Source organism: Harmonia axyridis, chromosome 2, assembly GCF_914767665.1.
Source record: "Harmonia axyridis chromosome 2, icHarAxyr1.1, whole genome shotgun sequence".
Taxonomy (NCBI): Eukaryota; Metazoa; Arthropoda; class Insecta; order Coleoptera; family Coccinellidae; genus Harmonia; species Harmonia axyridis.
In genome coordinates, this window is record NC_059502.1 from 57,530,273 (window position 1) to 57,550,217 (window position 19,945).

The window sequence follows — 19,945 nt, forward strand, 5'->3', positions numbered from 1 at the left end:
CCGTTTCTATCTCAGTAGAGTGAACGCAAACGAAGTCGTTGTCACCCCACACGTTTATTAGGCACTAATTCCTTCATCGTGGCTTAAGATAAACACCCCAGGGTGGTTGGCACATATCGGTATCCAACGATAAAACAACCATGCTCCAATTTCAGAGATTTGTACAGGATGTCAAAGTAATAAAAAATTCAGTCGTAAAAACTCTAAGGAGGATTAAATGGCCCAAAACATAAAAATCAGTTTTTATTCGAAGGGACCACCAGCGGTACGTTTAAAAATGGTTCCTGATTTTAGGCGGGGCTAACGGTACAACCCCATGTCAATAGTACATAACATGGGGTGGAACCAATAATCTGTGTACATAAGGACAATTACTCTGATTGGACAAAAGAAAAAAAGAAGATAGACTCTAAGAAAAATTTGATAGAAGGAGGGTGACGATTATTCAACTATAAAAATAATAGTTTTCAATTCGGTAAAGAAGTTCGGTTTCGGTTCGAAGGTGGGACCAAAAAGGGGAATTCGGCTCTAAGCTAAAGTTCGGTTCTGAGTTGAATTCAGTTCGAATCGGTTTTCGGGAAGGGTTTCAGGAAAGGTACAAATAGGGAATTTGTTGAAAGGATTATTCGAACAGTTTGGAAGTGATTGTGATATCCAGGGTAAGGATATTTAATTTAATCTTATATACATATATATTGTTGTTTGATTTTTCTCCGCGAAATTATAAAAGATTTACCAAATAGTCCAAGATTGTTGAGTGTTATTATTTATATTATTTATATTATTTTCTTACTTACTCTTGAGGTGTTTGCCATAGGCTAGTAATGTGCAAATTTTATTGACTGTATTTTCTCATTAATTATTCTAATCAATTATTAAACTTTGTTATTCAAGAATACTTGGTCTCATTCAGTGAAACACCTCCTAGAAAAAGATCAAATATAAGACTTATCCTAGGGCATAAACCGGACGCACGAAAGGTTCTTTCATCAGAGAAAATTGTGTTAATTTCAAAATAATTGTACTGGCCGGAACTATAGAAAGCCGCTCTTCTAATAAGTTCCTTTTTTAAACATTAACACCTAACTACATGCCAGTTTATTACAATACATCGAAATAGAATCTTTATTCTATCTCGATGACCCAATATATTACAATGTTTGTTGAGTACTGAATTCAAAGACTCACAAATTGAAAAATAATCAATTTGGAAGCAAAACTTCACTTAAATATGGAATAAATTGTAATTGATATTGCAGTTTTTTCACAATTTTGAGTACAGGTTTTCATTCAAACACTGAAATTGTTTCAAATTATGATTTAAGACACCAAATACCCCGAATCAATATCCTTATTTGCTATCTACTGCCGATAGGGGCGCCACAATTACACAAATTTATTTTACCATTGAGTTGTAACTCTTTTCTATTTCTCTATGGAAAAGACTGAATTGATGAAGGCGACAGCGTAATGCATATGAAGGATCGAGAGAAAAGGAGAATAACCTCTTATGGTAGAACGTAGAACTATTGGGAAAGTGTCCATTGAATTGACCTAAATTGGTAGCACTAGTGTAGCCATAGACAAATAAGGATCCTTTCTCTATAGTCAGGACTGAACTGAAACAAAAAACAAACTGACTAAAGAGAGGTTGGAATTTACCCTAGTCATCATTTTCAATAGAAAAGGATGAAATATGTTTTTGTGTGAAATAGCGATTCATTAGTTCTAAATCCTGTCCCTCGGGTCGCTAGCATCAACATTTCAAACAACTCTACGCAGTCGCCAGTCTTCTCCTTATAGATAAATAATTATGCGTAGAGTTGTTTGAAATGTTGATGCTAGCGACCCGAGAGACAGGGTTTGGAACTAATGTAGGTATCGCTATTTCACACAAAAACATATATCATCCTTATCTACTGACAATGATGAAATGTTTTCGGCGTAAATTCCAACCTCTCTTTTGTGTTTCAATTCTGTCCTGATTCTTAGTTTCTTGCAGGTTCAAGTTTGTTAATAATAATAATAATAACAACCTTTATCTCAGAAGGTCACAAAAAAAGAACAAATGAAACAGTGTCAAAAATTCCTTACCTAAAAAAATCCTAAATTTCAGAGGGTTCCAGTTGAATTTAATGATCATGTTTGTATTTCTCGTATTTTTTGAAATTTTCCTCCGTTTGAATATTTGCTGGCAACGCATTGAAGAATCTTAGGCATATATCTTCTAGTTTTTTCGTATAAGTATGATAATTATAAATATAAAGCACCTTTTGTCATAACTGATCAGCATTTTATCACATCATTATTCATGTTGCATCCAAAATTGTGAGAATATACATATATTACAGGGGTTCAACCTCGAACAAGCACTGTTTTCGACCTTTAACTAGAATTTTTGAATGGGATAAAGCAATTAAAGCTGTTCATTCCAGCAAATATTAATATGAACAGTAAAATATGTGGGGACCATATCAGTGAGGACAATTTTTTCAATACACCTAAAACAAGAAGATCAACTTTAAGATCAGAATAATTTAATTAATTTTGTGCCGAGTACTAGTTTAACAGATTCTAGTTCAGATAGGATCAGAAATAACTAACCGAATACTGATACTGTTTCCCTTTTTGTGAAGAAAAGACCAGGCAATTTAAATCAAATTAATATCAAGAAAAAGAGTCATTTAACAAAGAGAAATTTTTTTTTATATTAGTACCTAAATGTTGAAGAGAGCAGTTGTGTCGATTTAAGGAAACGGAGCTATATTTTCACTTCATATTGTTCTATTGCTATCACCTTATATACTTTCAATAAAAGTCCCTTCAGGATCACCATTAATTTTTCACTTTAGTCCAGGTTTCAAAAGGCTTCATTGGAGTTCTGCCAAAGAATTGAAGATTTCAATTCTTAATCAATCCTTCGGTTTCCTGGATTTTTGTCAGTAATCACAAAAATAATTATTTTATTGTCAATCTTCAAATGAAATGTTTCCTTCTTTAATAGTCAAGTGGTACAATACGATATATATACAGGGTGGCCACTTTTTCAATGGGATTGTATTGTTAACTTTTAAACCATAAGAGTTAGAAGGTCGGTCAAATGGAGAAAAAGTTGCATGCATAGAAGCATTATCAAGCAGTTCAAACAAATCGAGATTATCAGGGCCGGTTTTCGAGATATCATAAGAAAAGTAAATTATGTCACCTAAAATCAACTTTGAATGACATTGTATGATATATCGTTGAATTCAGCGTTAAAAGTTATTTCGAAAAATGTCATAAAATATGCAGGTCCGTATTGAAAAAAATGAGGTTGAGGGTGGCCCAGAGAGTACGAAACGTTGGATACGAAATCTGATTACGTCAAATTGAGGATAATTTACTGTCGAATAAAAAATTTCTGTAACATTTTTTGATAATATTTGAAATAAAGTGGGAAAAAAAGAAAAATCAAAATGACATAATTTACTTTTCTTATGATATCTCGAAAACCGGCCCTGATAATCTCGATTTGTTTGAACTGCTTGATAATGCTTCAATGCATGCAACTTTTTCTCCATTTGACCGACCTTCTAACTCTTATGGTTTAAAAGTTACCAATACAATCCCATTGAAAAAGTGGCCAGCCTGCATAATTTGATTCAATTATTTTATTAAGTTCTGTTCACAAATATCAATTTGTATAATTATGTGCAATAAAAAGTATGTCAAAATTCGTTGAGTATTATTACTTAAGTAAAAATTAAGTTGGATGAAAAACCTCACTGAAATATTAAAAAAACTGTTATTGATATTACAGTTTTTTCACAATTTTCGTTGCAGGTTTTCATTCAAATTGTGAGTTGTTTCGAATTATGATATAGTAAGGCGCCAAACGCGCAGAATCAACATCATTAGTTCCATTCCCTGCCCATAAGGTCACCACAATTAAGCTTATTCATTTTACCACTGAGTTGTCACTCTTTCCTTCCTTCTTCTATGCTTCTCCTTATTTGTCTATGTTCCTGATCTAACCTTTGAAAGAGTTTGCAAAATAGTAAGTTTTATTCTCATACTTTATGTTTATAAACGAATGGAGGTTTTTGATGGATTACTTATTTATTTCCATTTCCTTGGTTGAATTTCCAAAATCGTTCACTTATTCATTCAAATATATTTTATATTTTAGGATTTCTAATGCGACATACATAGAAGTAGTATTTTTTCAAAATGAAAGAGGAGGCAAATGAAATTGATATGTAAGTATTTTAATTGTATATAATTCAATAAGAATAGCATTTTCAACTTTGATGTACCTAATGTGAAAATAAATTCTTGAGGTGGTTTATGTGAATGCATAAACACCTTGTCACAGAATAAATTAATGTTTAACAAATAGTGCCTCCAAGTTTGAAAAATTAAGAAGCAACTGATTTGATGCCTAGTTAAAGCTGATTGGAAGGCTTCTGTTATGAATTTACCTAAGTGCGATAATTTAACAATTGTCTACGTGTTATGTTATCTGCATATATCTTATTAATATGTTGATGCATATGCTCCATTCTCAATCTTATTCTAGTTCATATTGGGAGAGCAATTCTTTTTATTAAACTATTATTTCTATGTATTCAATTCAAACAAATAAAATACCATTATACAGTTCACGACAAGGGACAAGCCTTCTCATCCAATTTATAAACCAACAAAAATTCTGGGACAAATCTTAAGAAGTGCTAAGGATAAAATTGATCTGCTTTTTGAAGCTTGTTTATGTAGGATACCTATAATTCAAACCTGGGTTCAAAAATGGTGTTGCCAACCAAACCAAACGGATAAGTCTGCACTTTTCCTCAGTGATGGATGGAACATCTTTTTCTTAAGGACAGAAATTTTCTGAAATAATGAGAGATATTACCCAAGAATGAATTATTATTATTATTATTGAACTTCTATTAAAGTTTAGGCAATGCCTATAAACTCACAAATAAAGGATTTATTATTATTATTATTATCTTTTTTAGTCTGGCAATATATGACCAAGTTATATTTGATTCTATTGATCCTGATATACATAATTAAAACTGCATGACTCCCAAATCAATTTTATAGTTGAATGAAATTAAATAAACATTATTATGGTTTCATTTGTTTCAGAAATATCAAGAAATCAGAATATGGCGAAAACTTCAAAACTCATGTAGAAAAAACAGAAGATGTTGATATATCCGAACAATTTATTGATGAGAATGAAATTCATGAGAGGACAATATACCTGCAAAATGTTGATAAAACTAACTTGGGGCATTCATTCAAACTCAATGATTTTCATGATGAATCTTTAAAAGTAGAGAAATTACCACAATTTCATGGAGAATGTTCTCATTTGAATTCTGTCCATTTAAATTTGAAGGAACAGAAGTGCCACCTGTGTGAATATGCTACAAATCGTAAATGGTATCTCAAACATCATATAGATTCAGTTCATTTGAAATTGAAAGGCTGTAAGTGTCACCTGTGTGATTTTACTACAAACACTAAGGGGAATCTCAAACAACATATAAATTCTGTCCATTTAAATTTGAAACAACAGAAGTGCCACCTGTGTGATTTTGCTACAAATCGTAAATGGGATCTCAAACAGCATATCAATTCAGTCCATTTAAATTTAAAGGAACATAAGTGTCCCTTGTGTGAATTTGATGCAAATCGTAAAGGGGATATCAAACATCATATAGATTCAGTTCATTTAAAATTGAAAGGCTGTAAGTGTCACCTGTGTGATTTTACTACAAACAGTAAGGGGCATCTCAAACAACATATAAATTCTGTCCATTTAAATTCTGTCCATTTAAATTTGAAACAACAGAAGTGCCACCTGTGTGATTTTGCTACAAATCGTAAATGGGATCTCAAACAGCATATAGATGCAGTCCATTTAAATTTAAGGAAACATAAGTGTCCCTTGTGTGAATTTGATGCAAAGCGTAAAGTGGATATGAAACGACATATAGATGCAGTTCATTTCATTCATTGAAAATTGAAAGGCTGTAAGTGTCTCCTGTGTGATTTTGCTATAAATCGTAAAGTGAATCTCGAACAACATTAGTAGTTTTAGTTGTTTTCAATTTGAAGAGTAACTTGTGTGATTTTGCTACAAATCATAAATGAAATCTCAAACAACATATAAATTCAGTTCATTCAAAATTGAATGAACATAAGTGCCACTTGTGTGATTTTATTACAAATCGTAGGTGGGATCTCAACAATTAAATTCTTTTCATTTGAATTCGAAAAAGCATTCAGATTCGGTCCATTCGAATTTAAACAAACAAAAGAGTACACTTCTGGAAATGTGATCCAAACTGTTATGAATATGGCGCCAATTGAAGAAGATGCGGAAAATCGCTCCGAAAAAAGTGAAAAAGTTAATGAAGAAAAATGTATTCATTGCAAAAAGAAAGTTGTAGAAAGTGTGAAGTGCGTGAAATGCGGCAAAATTTTCCACCCAAAATGCCTCACACAGTCTGCGAACCAAAAACTGGCCAGTTGCAAACATGCAATGAAAGACAAAACATGAGAGGAAGGTAGCGTGCACTATCAAATGGAAATATTGAATGTAGAAAATGCATATTTGAAGGAACTCCTGAAATCATCAGAAGAGAACAATCAAATCCTTATTATGAATAACTGCTTGAAAACATTAGGTTACTGGAATCCGAGAAAAGGGAGTACAAAAAAAATTATCAACAAAGTACATAAAAACAGGGAAAAAAGAAGGTAACAAAGAAGATAAGGAGCCACAAATGGTAAACACCAGATCAAAGGGAATAACATCGAATGAACTACAAACATCTAAGAAAAATCATGTCAAATTAACAGAACATAGAAGAACTATAGTTTGATGTAACATACTAAATAAAAAGTTAACATTCTTATCATTATCCTTCAAAAAGTCCCAATTTATGTTTTGCAAAATTCCACGAAAACGGAAAAAACCACCCTCAATCAATGGTCTGAAGGACCTCCTAACCAAGTTAAATGGCTCACCCGAAATACACACATCTGCCAGCTGAGCCCCATGATCCGAAAATTCACATCCAATAACGCGTGTTGTAAGACTTTCTGGCTCAAAATTTAAAAATATGTTGTCAAGGCAGTTTTCTCCTCTTGTAAGAGCATAAATTAATTTCTTAAAGCCATATGAACTGAGAAGATCACACAATGAACCCATGACCTTTTCCCTAAAAAAATTAAAATGGACAGACAGACTTTCTGCGAAAACTTAATTTTACTCAAAATTTCATTTAATACCTGCAAAAAAATATTCATGTCACCAGATGGTGACCTATAAAAAACAATAACAATAGTTTCAAGGGAAGATATATACACTGCAGCTACCTCACAATGAAGCTCAATGGAAAAATTATTAATAGAATGCAGAACTGTGAAGTCCTCTTTCCGACAGAAAACTGCCACACCACCATTCTTCAGCTGACTTCGAGCATACACAGTGGCTAAGTTATAACCGGAGATGGCCAGGTTTTCACGGTTAGAAAAATTCACATGATGTTCGGTCAAGCACACTATGTCAGGACTGTTATTTTCATCTAAGAAAATTTCCAGCATGTTACATTTATCATTGAAACCCTGTATATTCAAATGTAGAAGTGAGAAATTCTTTCCAGATCTATTTAACGTGGACAGGCCCTGTTTTAACTTGGTTCTGTCCTCTTGGCACTTCTCTGAAAAAAATTCATAACCAAAGTACCCTCCGGCCAGTTCATCACCACCTTAGCCTTGTCCAGATCACATTCGTTGATTATAACCTTGAATGATAAATAATTTTCGGGATGCTTGGACTTCAGACATTCGCATTGAGCTTTAAGGTTCATATGAACCATTTCCGTACAATCCTTCAAAGATGTCTGGGGATGTATTCTAGAAACAAACAGAGATATCTTTTTTTGTGATGCTTTAACGGTCATCCCTGTGGCTGAACCAGTCACAGTCCATTTATTTTTAGCTTTCGAGATAGATTTCCAAGTTCCTTCATCATTCCGATTCACGGGTTGCGGATTTTTGGAAATCGCCGACGAGTCGACAATCCGTGGCGCTGCTATCACAGTCGTAGGTTCAACAGTAGACCCACGGACAGTACCTGCAGAAATACTGGGCGACATTGATGTTATCTTCGTTGTGGAACTGGCTTGCACGGATGTGCCATCTAATGTTGAGACAGGTGTAGATATTGTACGGGAATGTTTAGCATTTCGCTGATAAGTGCTCCTTATCGTTGTTTTATTCGTAAATATACTTTCTATAGTTTCAGTATTATCAAACAATTTTTTAAATGGCGGAGTTGAATGATGACCACCATTAGAAGTAAGCAGATTTATAATATGCTCTTTACCACGGATGATTTGCATCTTGTCACAAATTATTTTGTCTTTTTCAATTATGAGCATATTTAAATACTGAACCCTGATTGCAAGACATTCGTATGAATCTACATTATTTGTATAGCAGTCGGTGAAAACTTCTTCGTCAGTTTTACTAGCACAACAATTGATTTTCGTACCACATTCTGCAATTTTAACATTATTTTTATCACAGCACCTTTTGTGTGCATAAAGGTTGCACTTGACACAATTTAAAAATTTACTAGGCGTATCCTTATTGCAAAATTTGCAAATATTGCGCGGAACTACCGCGTTGCAACTTTCCCCAACCATGGTTCAAACTCTTATGAATAGACTACGAACGATATACGCGATCAAACTAATAAGAAAATCCGTGAAAACCCACGATTTCATTGCAATCAAATGTTATGTCTGAATCTATAGACCTTGGTATCAGAGTATATATAAAGAATCCATTGTTTATACTATGGTAATAGTATTCTGTTTGTAGGCAATAAGGGAGAAAACAAAGGTAAATGAGTAAATATTGATACTGTTATTTTTTCGTAATTTCGAAACCTTATTTGTGATACTACTGTGAAATTTGTAATACTGGACTATGCCGTGGCTCGGGCCGCCTGTTGAGTATGGCTGGTGTAGATCCTGCTCCTGATTATGATTACTTTGTTAGCGAAAATGTTTTTAGATGAAAGAAAATTAGTGTGGGATCATTGTGCAATTTTTTATTGGAATAAATACATTGAAAAGCAAATAATTGGAAATGTCACTTATGAATAATTATGCATTGAGAAAATTTAAAGGGATTCTATAAATTATAAGTGGAAGTAAAACAATAATAAACTTGTAAACAAGTTGATTCATCAAGTACAGATTAGAGATTATGATTATGTATTTATGTACCAAATTGTTGAAGAGTTACACCTACACAAACTAGTGGGCGGTTTTTATTTGGGGTGAAAGAAAAAAAATGTGTTTTCAGTTTTAAGAATGAATGATACCACGCAACCTTTTTTTGGCCTTTGAATAGCATAGGTTTCTACAAATCATGATTTTCACATGATTCTGGAGAGTTTTTGCAACTCATTCTGCAATATATTCCAGTTGTTTCAGTTGAGTTTTCTTGGTAAGAAGTGTTATTAGATTTATCGACGGAGTACTAGAATTTGATCCCACTATTCATGAATGTTTTTTTCTGCTGGTTGATGGTTTGCCTTTTCAAATACCTCATTATGAACTGAATGAATTTCTCATTAACTTCTTCCACAGAGTACAATTGGGTGTTTGATATCGCTGTGCAATAACTCTATAAACTGGCTCCGACGCATTTATAAAAGCAAGCATTCTGAAGGGAATCCCATTTGAAATTCCCGCGAAATAATTTCAGTACCGCTGATGTTTGTGAAACAAGTTCTTAGCAGGCGTGTTGGGCATCTGCCATCTAGAGAACTAGTTTATCTATGCCTCAGAACATTAATAATATCTATATTCTAAGTTGCAGACGCAGAGGAAATTCCTTTCCTCCCAAGAGATAGTATGATCTAGACTTCTTTCTTTCCCCACCCCTCAGACGGTGTCGCAATTCCCTCGAATCCTCTACAGGGGTAATTTTCTTTCCTAACATGAGACTGAAAGTTCTGGTCTTCCCTGATTACGGCAGGATCCTTCCTTAGTGTTTTTCTATAAATGAATAGGAAAAGATACAACAGTTCACTATATTTTTTCCTGTTCGTCACAAATGAAAGAATCTATCTCATCTAAGAATGAAAGAAAGGAAAGTATTGGAAGTTATACAAAATGTAGAAATTTTCTTTGAACTGTATTTTTGACACTTCAATACATTATTTTACACAGAATTGTTAACTATAATAATAATATAAACAAGGGATTACTGCTTTTGAGATGTTATTCAAATAACTCTTCTAATATAAAACGTAATGAGTGAATGAGTTATGTTAAAGCCTGCTAGTATACTTAAAACCCACATAAATAAAAACACGGGTATGGGGGATAAAATTAAATGAGTTTTCTTGAGAAGATACAAAGAACTGTATCCTAAAAAGGTAATGTACATATAATATAATACAGCAACTAGCCAAAAGGTGTTACCTAAAAATCTAGAAATGAACCATTCGTGACTTATTAAACCATTGTAAAAAAATAGTTGAAAAAAATGAAGAAGAACTAAAGGAGGGAAGAAAGCATTTAAATGAACATCAAATGAATACCCCCATTCCACATCTTCCCCATGTGCATCAACTCTGAAATATTTATTCAATATAAACCAGAAAAGTGTGGCAATGATGATACCTAAGCCTACACAATCAAAAAATATAACGTATAACAAAAAATGAATAAACTGTAACACACTTAATCTTAGGATTACAGCGAAACCTATCGATGTTATGCATAAACATGCAGCAAAAAGAACTAAAAATGCTGGATCATCTCTTGCAAATTGTGATTTTGTCTGTTTCCTATAATGGAAATTCTTATAAACCTTTTGTGGTGCTATGAACAGATAAACCATTTGCCATAAAGCAAATTCAAAGTCCATTTGATTGAATTTAAATATTTTACGTAAATATTTATATCTTTTTGCGGCAGCAGTCACATTATCTCTCTGTGTAGCTGGTAAAGGTATTGGAGAACTTCTCGTAACAAAATTTAAGCCTGAAGCTATACTGCTGGTAGGTGAAGGAGACTTATTTTTATATTCACGGTTGTAATCCATTTACGCTACAAACTAAAATAGTTCAATGATGACAAACATATCCTTAATGAGTTTTAAGTTACCTGAATTGCGTACGATAAAAGATATTGTTGATTTCAAGAATATTTGTTAACGCTATTGAATATGGTTGTTGGCCTTTTGCATATTTATCAATTCATAACAATGGAGGTGAGTACAACTATCAGTTATTATTATAAAATAAATACCCAAAATTGCAATAACCTATTTAAGTATAAAAACAGAGAACCATAGATGAATACAAACATAGAACCCCTTATCTATCTATGCAGACTGCAGAGGCCAGAGAACAAACCTGACTCCTGAGTGACGTACACTTAGAGTATAGGCATCTGAAAATAAGAATGCAGCGCCTGGTGGGCAGACTTAGAACTATAAATATTGACATTGTCCGAATTGATCATTCCACGTTACCTTCAATTATTACAGTCCCAATAAAGTATTATAAATCCTAATGTATTGAATATATTTAGGAATACTACAGAAAGTCACATGTCCATTTTTTATTTATTTATTAAGAGATAACTCAATTTACATAAGATGTTTCTGAAAATAAATGAAATAAATTTATTTAACTATGCTACTTAAAACTAATCATATTGAAACCTATTTATCCAATTATACAGGGTGTCCCATAAGTGGCACGTCACAGTGACACCGGAGGTAGGTCAGCTAAAGAGGGACCTAACCAGCCTAACATGACCCCAGGAAAAGTAGCATGGTTTTCGAGTTATTACCAAATTACGTTTTTTAGTGAATTTTCCCCTTTTTTAACATTGTCAGGGTCAGAATTCTGCTGGAAAGCTCTTTTTTTTGTTGTAATGGAATCTTAAATAGTTATTTAAGATGACATGAGTATAATTCTGTCAAAAAGTTATGTGGATTTCCGTAAATTAATGGATAAATCTTGATTTCAATTGCTAGCAAAACGAGAACTTCGACTTTGGACACCTGCTGTGAAAAAAATCCTTGAAACAAAACGAGCAAGTAACATCAAAAAATTGGGCATTTTAGACAGATTTAGAAATGGTACAATACACGAATCTTATGCCCATAAAACTAGGTATTTTCATCAATTTGTCGATGCCCTACTTAACTAAGTTGAACCTAGGAACCCCGCTATCAGGTAATTTTGCCGCTTGCTATGACATTACATTTGATACCGGGCTTTGTTATTATTTGTTAAAGTCACAATAGGGAAAAAGATGGATTAGGGGAAGCGAAAAAGGAATATTATTGAAAAAAAAGGTAAATTAATTAAAAACAGACTTAACTTTCGATTATTTATTTAATTCTCAAATCTAACTTACAGTAAATGTTCAAACTGTTTCCCTCGGACTCTAATGCATAAATGACACCGTTTTATAAAATTACGATTCAATTTTCTTAAACTAATTTCCGATATTGTCCGGGCTGCGTCGAATACGCGTTCCAATTACCAATAAGAAGCGAGGAAGAATTGCGTGAACGCGTATTCGACGCAGCCCGGACCATATCGGAAATTAGTTTAAAAAATTGAATCGTAATTTTATAAAACGGTGTCATTTATGCATTAGAGTCCGAGGGAAACAGTTTGAACATTTACTGTAAGTTAGATTTAAGAATTAAATAAATAATCGAAAGTTAAGTCTGTTTTTAATTAATTCACCGTTTTTTTCAATAATATTCCTTTTTCGCTTCCCCTAATCCATCTTTTTCCCTATTGTGACTTTAACAAATAATAACAAAGCCCGGTATCAAATGTAATGTCATAGCAAGCGGCAAATTACCTGATAGCGGGGTTCCTAGTTTCAACTTAGTTAAGTAGGGCATCGGTAAAATGATGAAAATACCTAGTTTTATGCGCATAAGATTCGTGTATTGTACCATTTCTAAATCTGTCTAAAATGCCCAATTTTTTGATGTTACTTGCTCGTTTTGTTTCAAGGATTTTTTTTCACAGCAGGTGTCCAAAGTCGAAGTTCTCGTTTTGCTAGCAATTGAAATCAAGATTTATCCATTAATTTACGGAAATCCACATAACTTTTTGACAGAATTATACTCATGTCATCTTAAATAACTATTTAAGATTCCATTACAATAAAAAAAATAAGCTTCGAGAGCTTTCCAGCAGAATTCTGACCCTGACAATGTTAAAAAAGGGGAAAATCCACTAAAAAACGTAATTTGGTAATAACTCGAAAACCATGCAACTTTTACTGGGGTCATGTTAGGCTGGTTAGGTCCCTCTTTAGCTGACCTACCTCCGGTGTCACTGTGACGTGCCACTTATGGGACACCCTGTATTAAGGCTGGACTAATGAAAATTCAATTGCAAATATTTCATAAAATGTGATAGAGAATTATCATCAGTATGCCCTGCAAAAAAAAATATAGAATTTCATAGTACAAGTCCAAATATTTCCAAGGAATTTTCCCAATATTGTGTAAAGATACCTTAGTTTTGAAGATTTCAAAATGAAAATTCAGTATGAGTTGTTGATTGTCTATTATAAATAATTTTTTTGAGATATCAATTTATGAACAACTAGTCCATTTGCTGCATACTAATTGGAAAATACTGTATTTCATTATTTTCAAATAATCTAATTCTTCACGAGAGACCACTGCAATTTACATCCTAAAATTTTGAATATCTAAATACGCTGATTGACTCTTTCAATATGTACTTGAGCAGCTGCTATTTTAGCATTTAACAATGCTGCCTCGGTACTCAACTGTTTTTTATTTTTTAAAAAGAGTGGCCTGATCAACTCTTTTTTAAACTGATGACATCATAATAGCATCCTTTCTAACTCCATAATCAGGTCACATTTGTTGAAAAATAGTTTTGTCAGATACTCTTCTGCCTTATGGTTTACTAATAAAAGTAATTAAACCTCCAGGGGAAACACCCGTCATAAATTTAACTGTGTTATTTGATTAATACTGATAGTAAAATCTAATTCTGCAGCAAAGGCATTTTGGTTTCTGTATAAAAATTTCCGTACAATCTAGGACAATTCTAATATTTTGAAAACATTCAAAACATTATTGATATTTGAACTTTTTGTTTCCCAGGGAGAACACTGAGGAACTGAACAATAGCGATTCGAAGGACTCATAACCATTGAAATGATTTAAAAATATAAATATTTGTAGAATATCACACAAACACAAAGCAGAATACAAGAACTATGTCAAGATTTTCAGTAACTCTGATTGTTACCAGGAGGCGTAGCGCTTATATTGATTTGCCTATAGAATAAACAGGAGGGAGCATAACTTAGAACATAGAATACCAGGAAGTAGCATAAGACCTTCGTTAAAACTGGTGAACGGAAATCCGCCATGAGCTACCTTCCATGATTGAATTTTCATTCAACTTTAGCATTTCGTGCTGTCAAAGTTAACCAACAAAACCCATTGGAGTATCATAAGGTAAGACAAGGGTTTTTGTTATTACATTTTTCAGGTTTATTATCTCTTCATTCTCATCATATTACTAACTAGTTGCGTTATTCTGTAAATGAATATTGATAATAGGAAAAATAATTATCAATTATTCAGGTCATTCAGATTGAATATCTGAGAAATTATCGTAAGTAATTGTACAAGTGCATCAAAATTACCGATAATTTTGCATGACAGCGTGTTGTCATAAAAACTGCATGAGTTCATTTCCATTTTTGGAGAAAGAGCCCGACACCGAAGGTGGAGGGCTCTTTCTCCAAAAATGAAAATGACCGAATGCAGTTTTTCGAAGAAAACACGCTGGAATGCGAAATTATCCGGTCATTTTGATGCACGAGTGTAATTCGGGGGAATATTTCCCGAATAAACTGTTACATCACTTGTCAAACTGATGTAGTATGGAATTGCCATAGATTCGAACTGTGTAAGATGCATAGAAACTATGCATCTATGAACAGCACAATTATTGCAGTGCAGTTTCGCTTCCTACAATGCAATTATCGTAAGTAATTGCACAAGTGCATTAAAATTACCGATAATTTTGCATGACAGCGTGTTGTCATAAAAACTGCATGAGTTCATTTTCATTTTTGGAGAAAGAGCCCGACACCGAAGGTGGTGGGCTCTTTCTCCAAAAATGAAAATGACCGAATGCAGTTTTTCAAAGAAAACACGCTGGAATGCAAAATTATCCGGTCATTTTGATGCACGAGTGTAATTCGGGGGAATATTTCCCGAATAAACCATTACATCACTTGTCAAACTGATGTAGAATGGAATTGCCATAGATTCGAAGTGTGTAAGATGCATAGAAACTATGCATCTATGAACAGAACAATTATCGCAGTGCAGTTTCGCTTCCTACAGTGCAATTATCGCTGTAATTTTCGATAATTGTTCTCCACATACATAGAATTTTTGACAGGAGGGAAATATTCGCTGTAATTTTCGATAATTTGTTCTCCAGATACATAGAATTTTTGACAGGAGGGAAATATTCGCTGTAATTTTCGATAATTGTTCTCCATATACATAGAATTTTTGACAGGAGGGAAATATTCAGGATCATCTTCTCTACTTAAAGCGGGCTTCATGTCCTTGATATGGAAATTCCAAAGGTCTCCACCAAACAAATCAACGAGATATCACCTTGTTCACAATACAGGGGGTTTTATGAATAAAATAGAGGAAAACAATTTCTTAAAATTCGCTGCGATAACTATATCGATAACATTCAAAGAAAAAAAGAATATAAATGATATGACAGTTTTACTGTATCGGGTACACATGCACGAAGAGACGCATTGGCGTACTCCCAGATTTTCATCAACTGTCTTGTTCAGTTGAATAATTTTAATTTGAAATGTAGCATGCTACAACTTCATTATTTTAAATAATAGCTTAGTTCTTAGTTAAAAGTTGGCCAACTTTCTAGTCATAGTGTTAGTTCTAAGTCCTTAGGTAAAATGCATAAACGCCCTCATTGATTTGTCAGCGTTCAATTCCTAGTTCTTAGTTTTCTTAGTCCTTAGGAATGGTGCATAAACCAACCATGATTTGTGTTTAGTATAACAGGGAGGTGTTCTTCCCCCTCCTTTATATAACTTATATTCTCTTCTCCCACCTAATCTTTTTGCATCTAACATACAAACTGTACAATATGCGGACGACTTATGTTTATTGATGAGTGGCAGTGATATGTCAGGGATGACAGAATAAATGCCAGCAAACCTGGAGAAAGCTCATAACTGGTTGTCTGAGAGAAACCTATTGATTGAGAGATAATGCTGATCAAAGCAGAGCATATTCAGCTCTGTCCAATCGATTTAGGTTTGCCTTCGAGCATCTGCCATAAAAAAATAACAGAGTATACAGTGCCAACACTTTATACAGGGTGTTTCCTAAATATGCGGCAAAAATTCAGGGGGTTGTTCCTTGGACTATTCTAAGAATATTTTGTCCTTTAATGATTTTTGAAAAACCTATTTGTTTCGAAGATATAGGGGAAACAAAATTTCAGATAATAACATTTTATTATGAAAAATTACATGAAAATTCAACTCAACCTACAAAAACTGTTGAAAATGACCACCTCTAGCCAGCATACAAGCATCCATAATAGTCAAAGATAAAATGTTAATTGCTAATACAACACAAAACGAATTCAAATGAAAACCGTGTTTAATCTGTATTCCTTTACCATCTGCACTTATCAATTTTTAGTCAAAAAACTGGCCGTTTTTAGTAATTGGAATGTTGTTTAACAAATTTAAAAATAAATTGTACCTACTTAGTAAACACAGTGCGGTACGCATTTTTATTTAAACTATTATTAATTTTAAAAATATGAAAAATGTTGTTCGCCCTGTATCTTCGAAACAAAGAGGTTTTTCAAAAATCATCCAAGGACAAAACATGCTTAAAATATTCCAAGGAACAACCCCCTGAATTTTTGCCGCATGTTTAGGAAACATAATAAGAATTTGCCGGATGCCCCATTTCGTATTTTCAAGGGTTTAATTATATTCCTTGGAAATACGAAAATCAGTCCTGGGATTGGATCTCCAAGATACCTGTTGTCCCAGGACCCAGGATCAAGACTGAAATTCACACTACCGAGATTGGGTACATAGTCTCTCAGGCTGAACCCATATTCAGACTCTCTCAATCAGGGGCAATACTGGCTGAAGATTGATCTGTTTCAGAAGAAGAAGAAGATATCCTCGAAATCAGAAATTCCTAACCCACAGAATTTGGGGTACTTCGTTTTTTCATTTTCACTGGTTTCATCGAAATGTTTGGGCAACTACCGGCGAGTATCGGGAAGTAAGTCTATTCTATATATGTTCATATTTATATAGGCAACAGCTTTTCATTTAGGATACATTAGTGTAGTCTGAATTTAATCGTCCCCAGCATTGATTTCGGAACAAATAAATAATCAATAAATCAATGACTTTAGTAATTCATAGCCACCATTTATTGTTATGGGAGATATATTATATATATATTATAAAAACGTATAGGGGCAGTATCCTTAGGTAGTTTTTTATCAAAACATAATGAAATAATATTTTCCAATGAAGTGGGTACATCAATTTTATTACAATCAAAATAGAACATTTTTCACATTGTTCATGGATGAGCGCATTACATGAAAATCAGTACATTAATACATGTTTTTTTTTTCTTCTTTGATAACTATTAACTAAGATTAGTTCACACGAAAAGGGCTCTGTTTTCGTGAGAACTGAACATATAATTAATTGTTCTTTACAAAAATAAAAAGGATTTTCTATATTTCAACATCATCACATAATTCTAATTCAACGGATAGACTTATATTCTCAGACTACACGTAGGAATTTATTTAATATTGACAAGACACAAACATTATGTTCAGTATTCCATCTATTTGATACAAGTTTCTCAGTTATGCCATTCTTCTATAGTGAAAATCAATCATGAAAATTGTTGAAATCTATTAGTCTAAGATCCCGATATAGAACGACCTTCACCGAGATGCTTATTTGATAAAACGTATTTTATATTTAATTTAACATGTCAATGAATATATCACATATGGGTTGCCTAACAAATTTTAGTCCAGAGTAGGTTTAATTAATAATTAAAAAAAAAATTTTTTTCGAACATTTCACCGGTTTGCTTATTAGATAAATTCTATACCAATCGAAAGTATGAAGCCCATAGAATGTGCAAACGTTAGGTTGCCTATTTTTTTCCGGTCACAACTCTCGGTTGCCAGGTATAAACAGGTCAATCTATACTAGCATTTTGCAACGGTCTGACTATTTAATCAAAATCAATATGATTAAAGATTATTTTATTATGAACACGGTGGTATAGGGTTGCCTGCGAAAAATCAGTCCAGAATCCCGGTTGTCGAATTTTAAAAAGTTAAATATTGCTGCGAGTGAGGACATAGCATAGCAGCTGTTTGAAGTCCGTCCAGTGAAAGAAAGAGAGTGCGCATGCTATTTGTTCTTGGAAATGAAAAGGATAGCGATAGAGTCGTATACAGTGTGACCAGATTTAGTAGAAATCTACTTTTTTAGTAGATTTTTCGCATTTTCATGGAGTTTTTAGTAGGAAGAAATCCTTTGGTAGATTTTAGTAGATTTTGGTAGAAACAGATTTCTAAATAAAAATATAGCATTATTATAACATGCTAAAGAAGGACTTAAAGAGATTGTTGTCGTTTTCAACCAACAAAAAATATGCTCGATTCGATGGATAGTGAAAGTTTATGTATGGATGTTAAAGACGATGATTTGACTGCAGATTGATACTGATTTTTCAATAATTTTTTTATGTTCAACTGTAGTAATTCATTGCTTTATTTAATGTTATTTTTATCTGACAGATTTTAGTTTTTATTTCTATTTATATCCTTTTGTTTATTTAAATATATAAATTTGTTTGTTTATATTTGCTATTTTGATCCTATTTGTTTCTGTTCGGTTTTTTTTCTCCTTTTTTTTTGGCGTTCAAATTTTGAAATAAAATCTTGTTTTATTTTCGCATGAGATATCGCATTTTTATGAAAAATTATTCTGCCAAAGAAGACAGTGAGCACTTCTTAGAAAAAATAAAAGGCTTCGACTCCAACTCCATACCACCATGCTGGATATCATTAATTCAAAAAATTTCACGAACTATTTTTGTAAATTGCATGTGGCTTAATGCAACGGATCCAATATGCGTGAAACTTCAGCCTGAGAACTGCGGTTGGTTCTTAGGTGAATATTTTAAACCAGTAGGATTCATTGGGGTTCATACACCTTTGAAGATAGAAGACATTGTCGAAAAAACTGAAACAGAGAGTGATGATGACGAAGAAGATTCAGAAGTTGGAGATCATAGTTATATGTCCGATGACTCGGAACCTGAATAATTTCAAAAAATTCTTGTATTTATAATTTTTCATGAAAAACAGAAGTATTTTTTTAATTGTTGTTTTTCATTTTGTCGTCTAATAACAAAGATGAAATTTGCAAGATTAGTATTATATATGTATTACTATAACCTTCTTTTTTAGTAAAGATTCTTCAGTGTCACATAAAAAATATACACACATAAATAATTAATTGACTATTCCTCTATTTCAAAAATTATCTACTCCAAAATGATGCACGCATACACGAGTCTATCGCTATCCTTTTCATTTAGTGTCACATAAAAAATATACACACATAAATAATTAATTGATTAAAAAAAAATTAAATAACTATTCATCTATTTTGATAATTATCTGCTCCAAAATAATGCACGCATATACGAGTCTACCGCTATCCTTTTCATTTCCAAGAACAAATAGCATGCG

At 32.9% G+C, this 19,945-nt stretch overlaps 2 protein-coding genes across 3 annotated transcripts; one reads left to right on the plus strand and one right to left on the minus strand.

Moving 5' to 3' along the window:
* The first annotated feature begins 4,049 nt into the window (after positions 1 to 4,049).
* On the plus strand, positions 4,050 to 6,931 carry LOC123673932 (zinc finger protein 711-like). Its single transcript, XM_045608700.1, has 2 exons — positions 4,050 to 4,238; positions 5,134 to 6,931. The coding sequence occupies exons 1-2, from the start codon at positions 4,210 to 4,212 to the stop codon at positions 6,011 to 6,013; spliced, it is 909 nt and encodes a 302-aa protein (XP_045464656.1). The 5' UTR covers positions 4,050 to 4,209; the 3' UTR covers positions 6,014 to 6,931.
* A 638-nt stretch (positions 6,932 to 7,569) lies between these two features.
* Positions 7,570 to 11,402, minus strand: LOC123673931 (protein unc-50 homolog). Of its 2 annotated transcripts, none has more exons than XM_045608698.1 (2): positions 11,193 to 11,402; positions 7,570 to 11,142 (listed from the first exon to the last, which is right to left on the minus strand). In XM_045608698.1, exon 2 carries the CDS (start codon positions 8,709 to 8,711, stop codon positions 7,692 to 7,694), a length of 1,020 nt encoding a protein of 339 aa, XP_045464654.1. In that variant the 5' UTR covers positions 8,712 to 11,142; positions 11,193 to 11,402; the 3' UTR covers positions 7,570 to 7,691. The 2 variants fall into 2 exon arrangements, with proteins under 2 accessions (XP_045464654.1, XP_045464655.1); XM_045608699.1 differs by having other exon boundaries at positions 10,197 to 11,142; positions 11,193 to 11,388.
* Between the last annotated feature and the right edge of the window lie 8,543 nt (positions 11,403 to 19,945).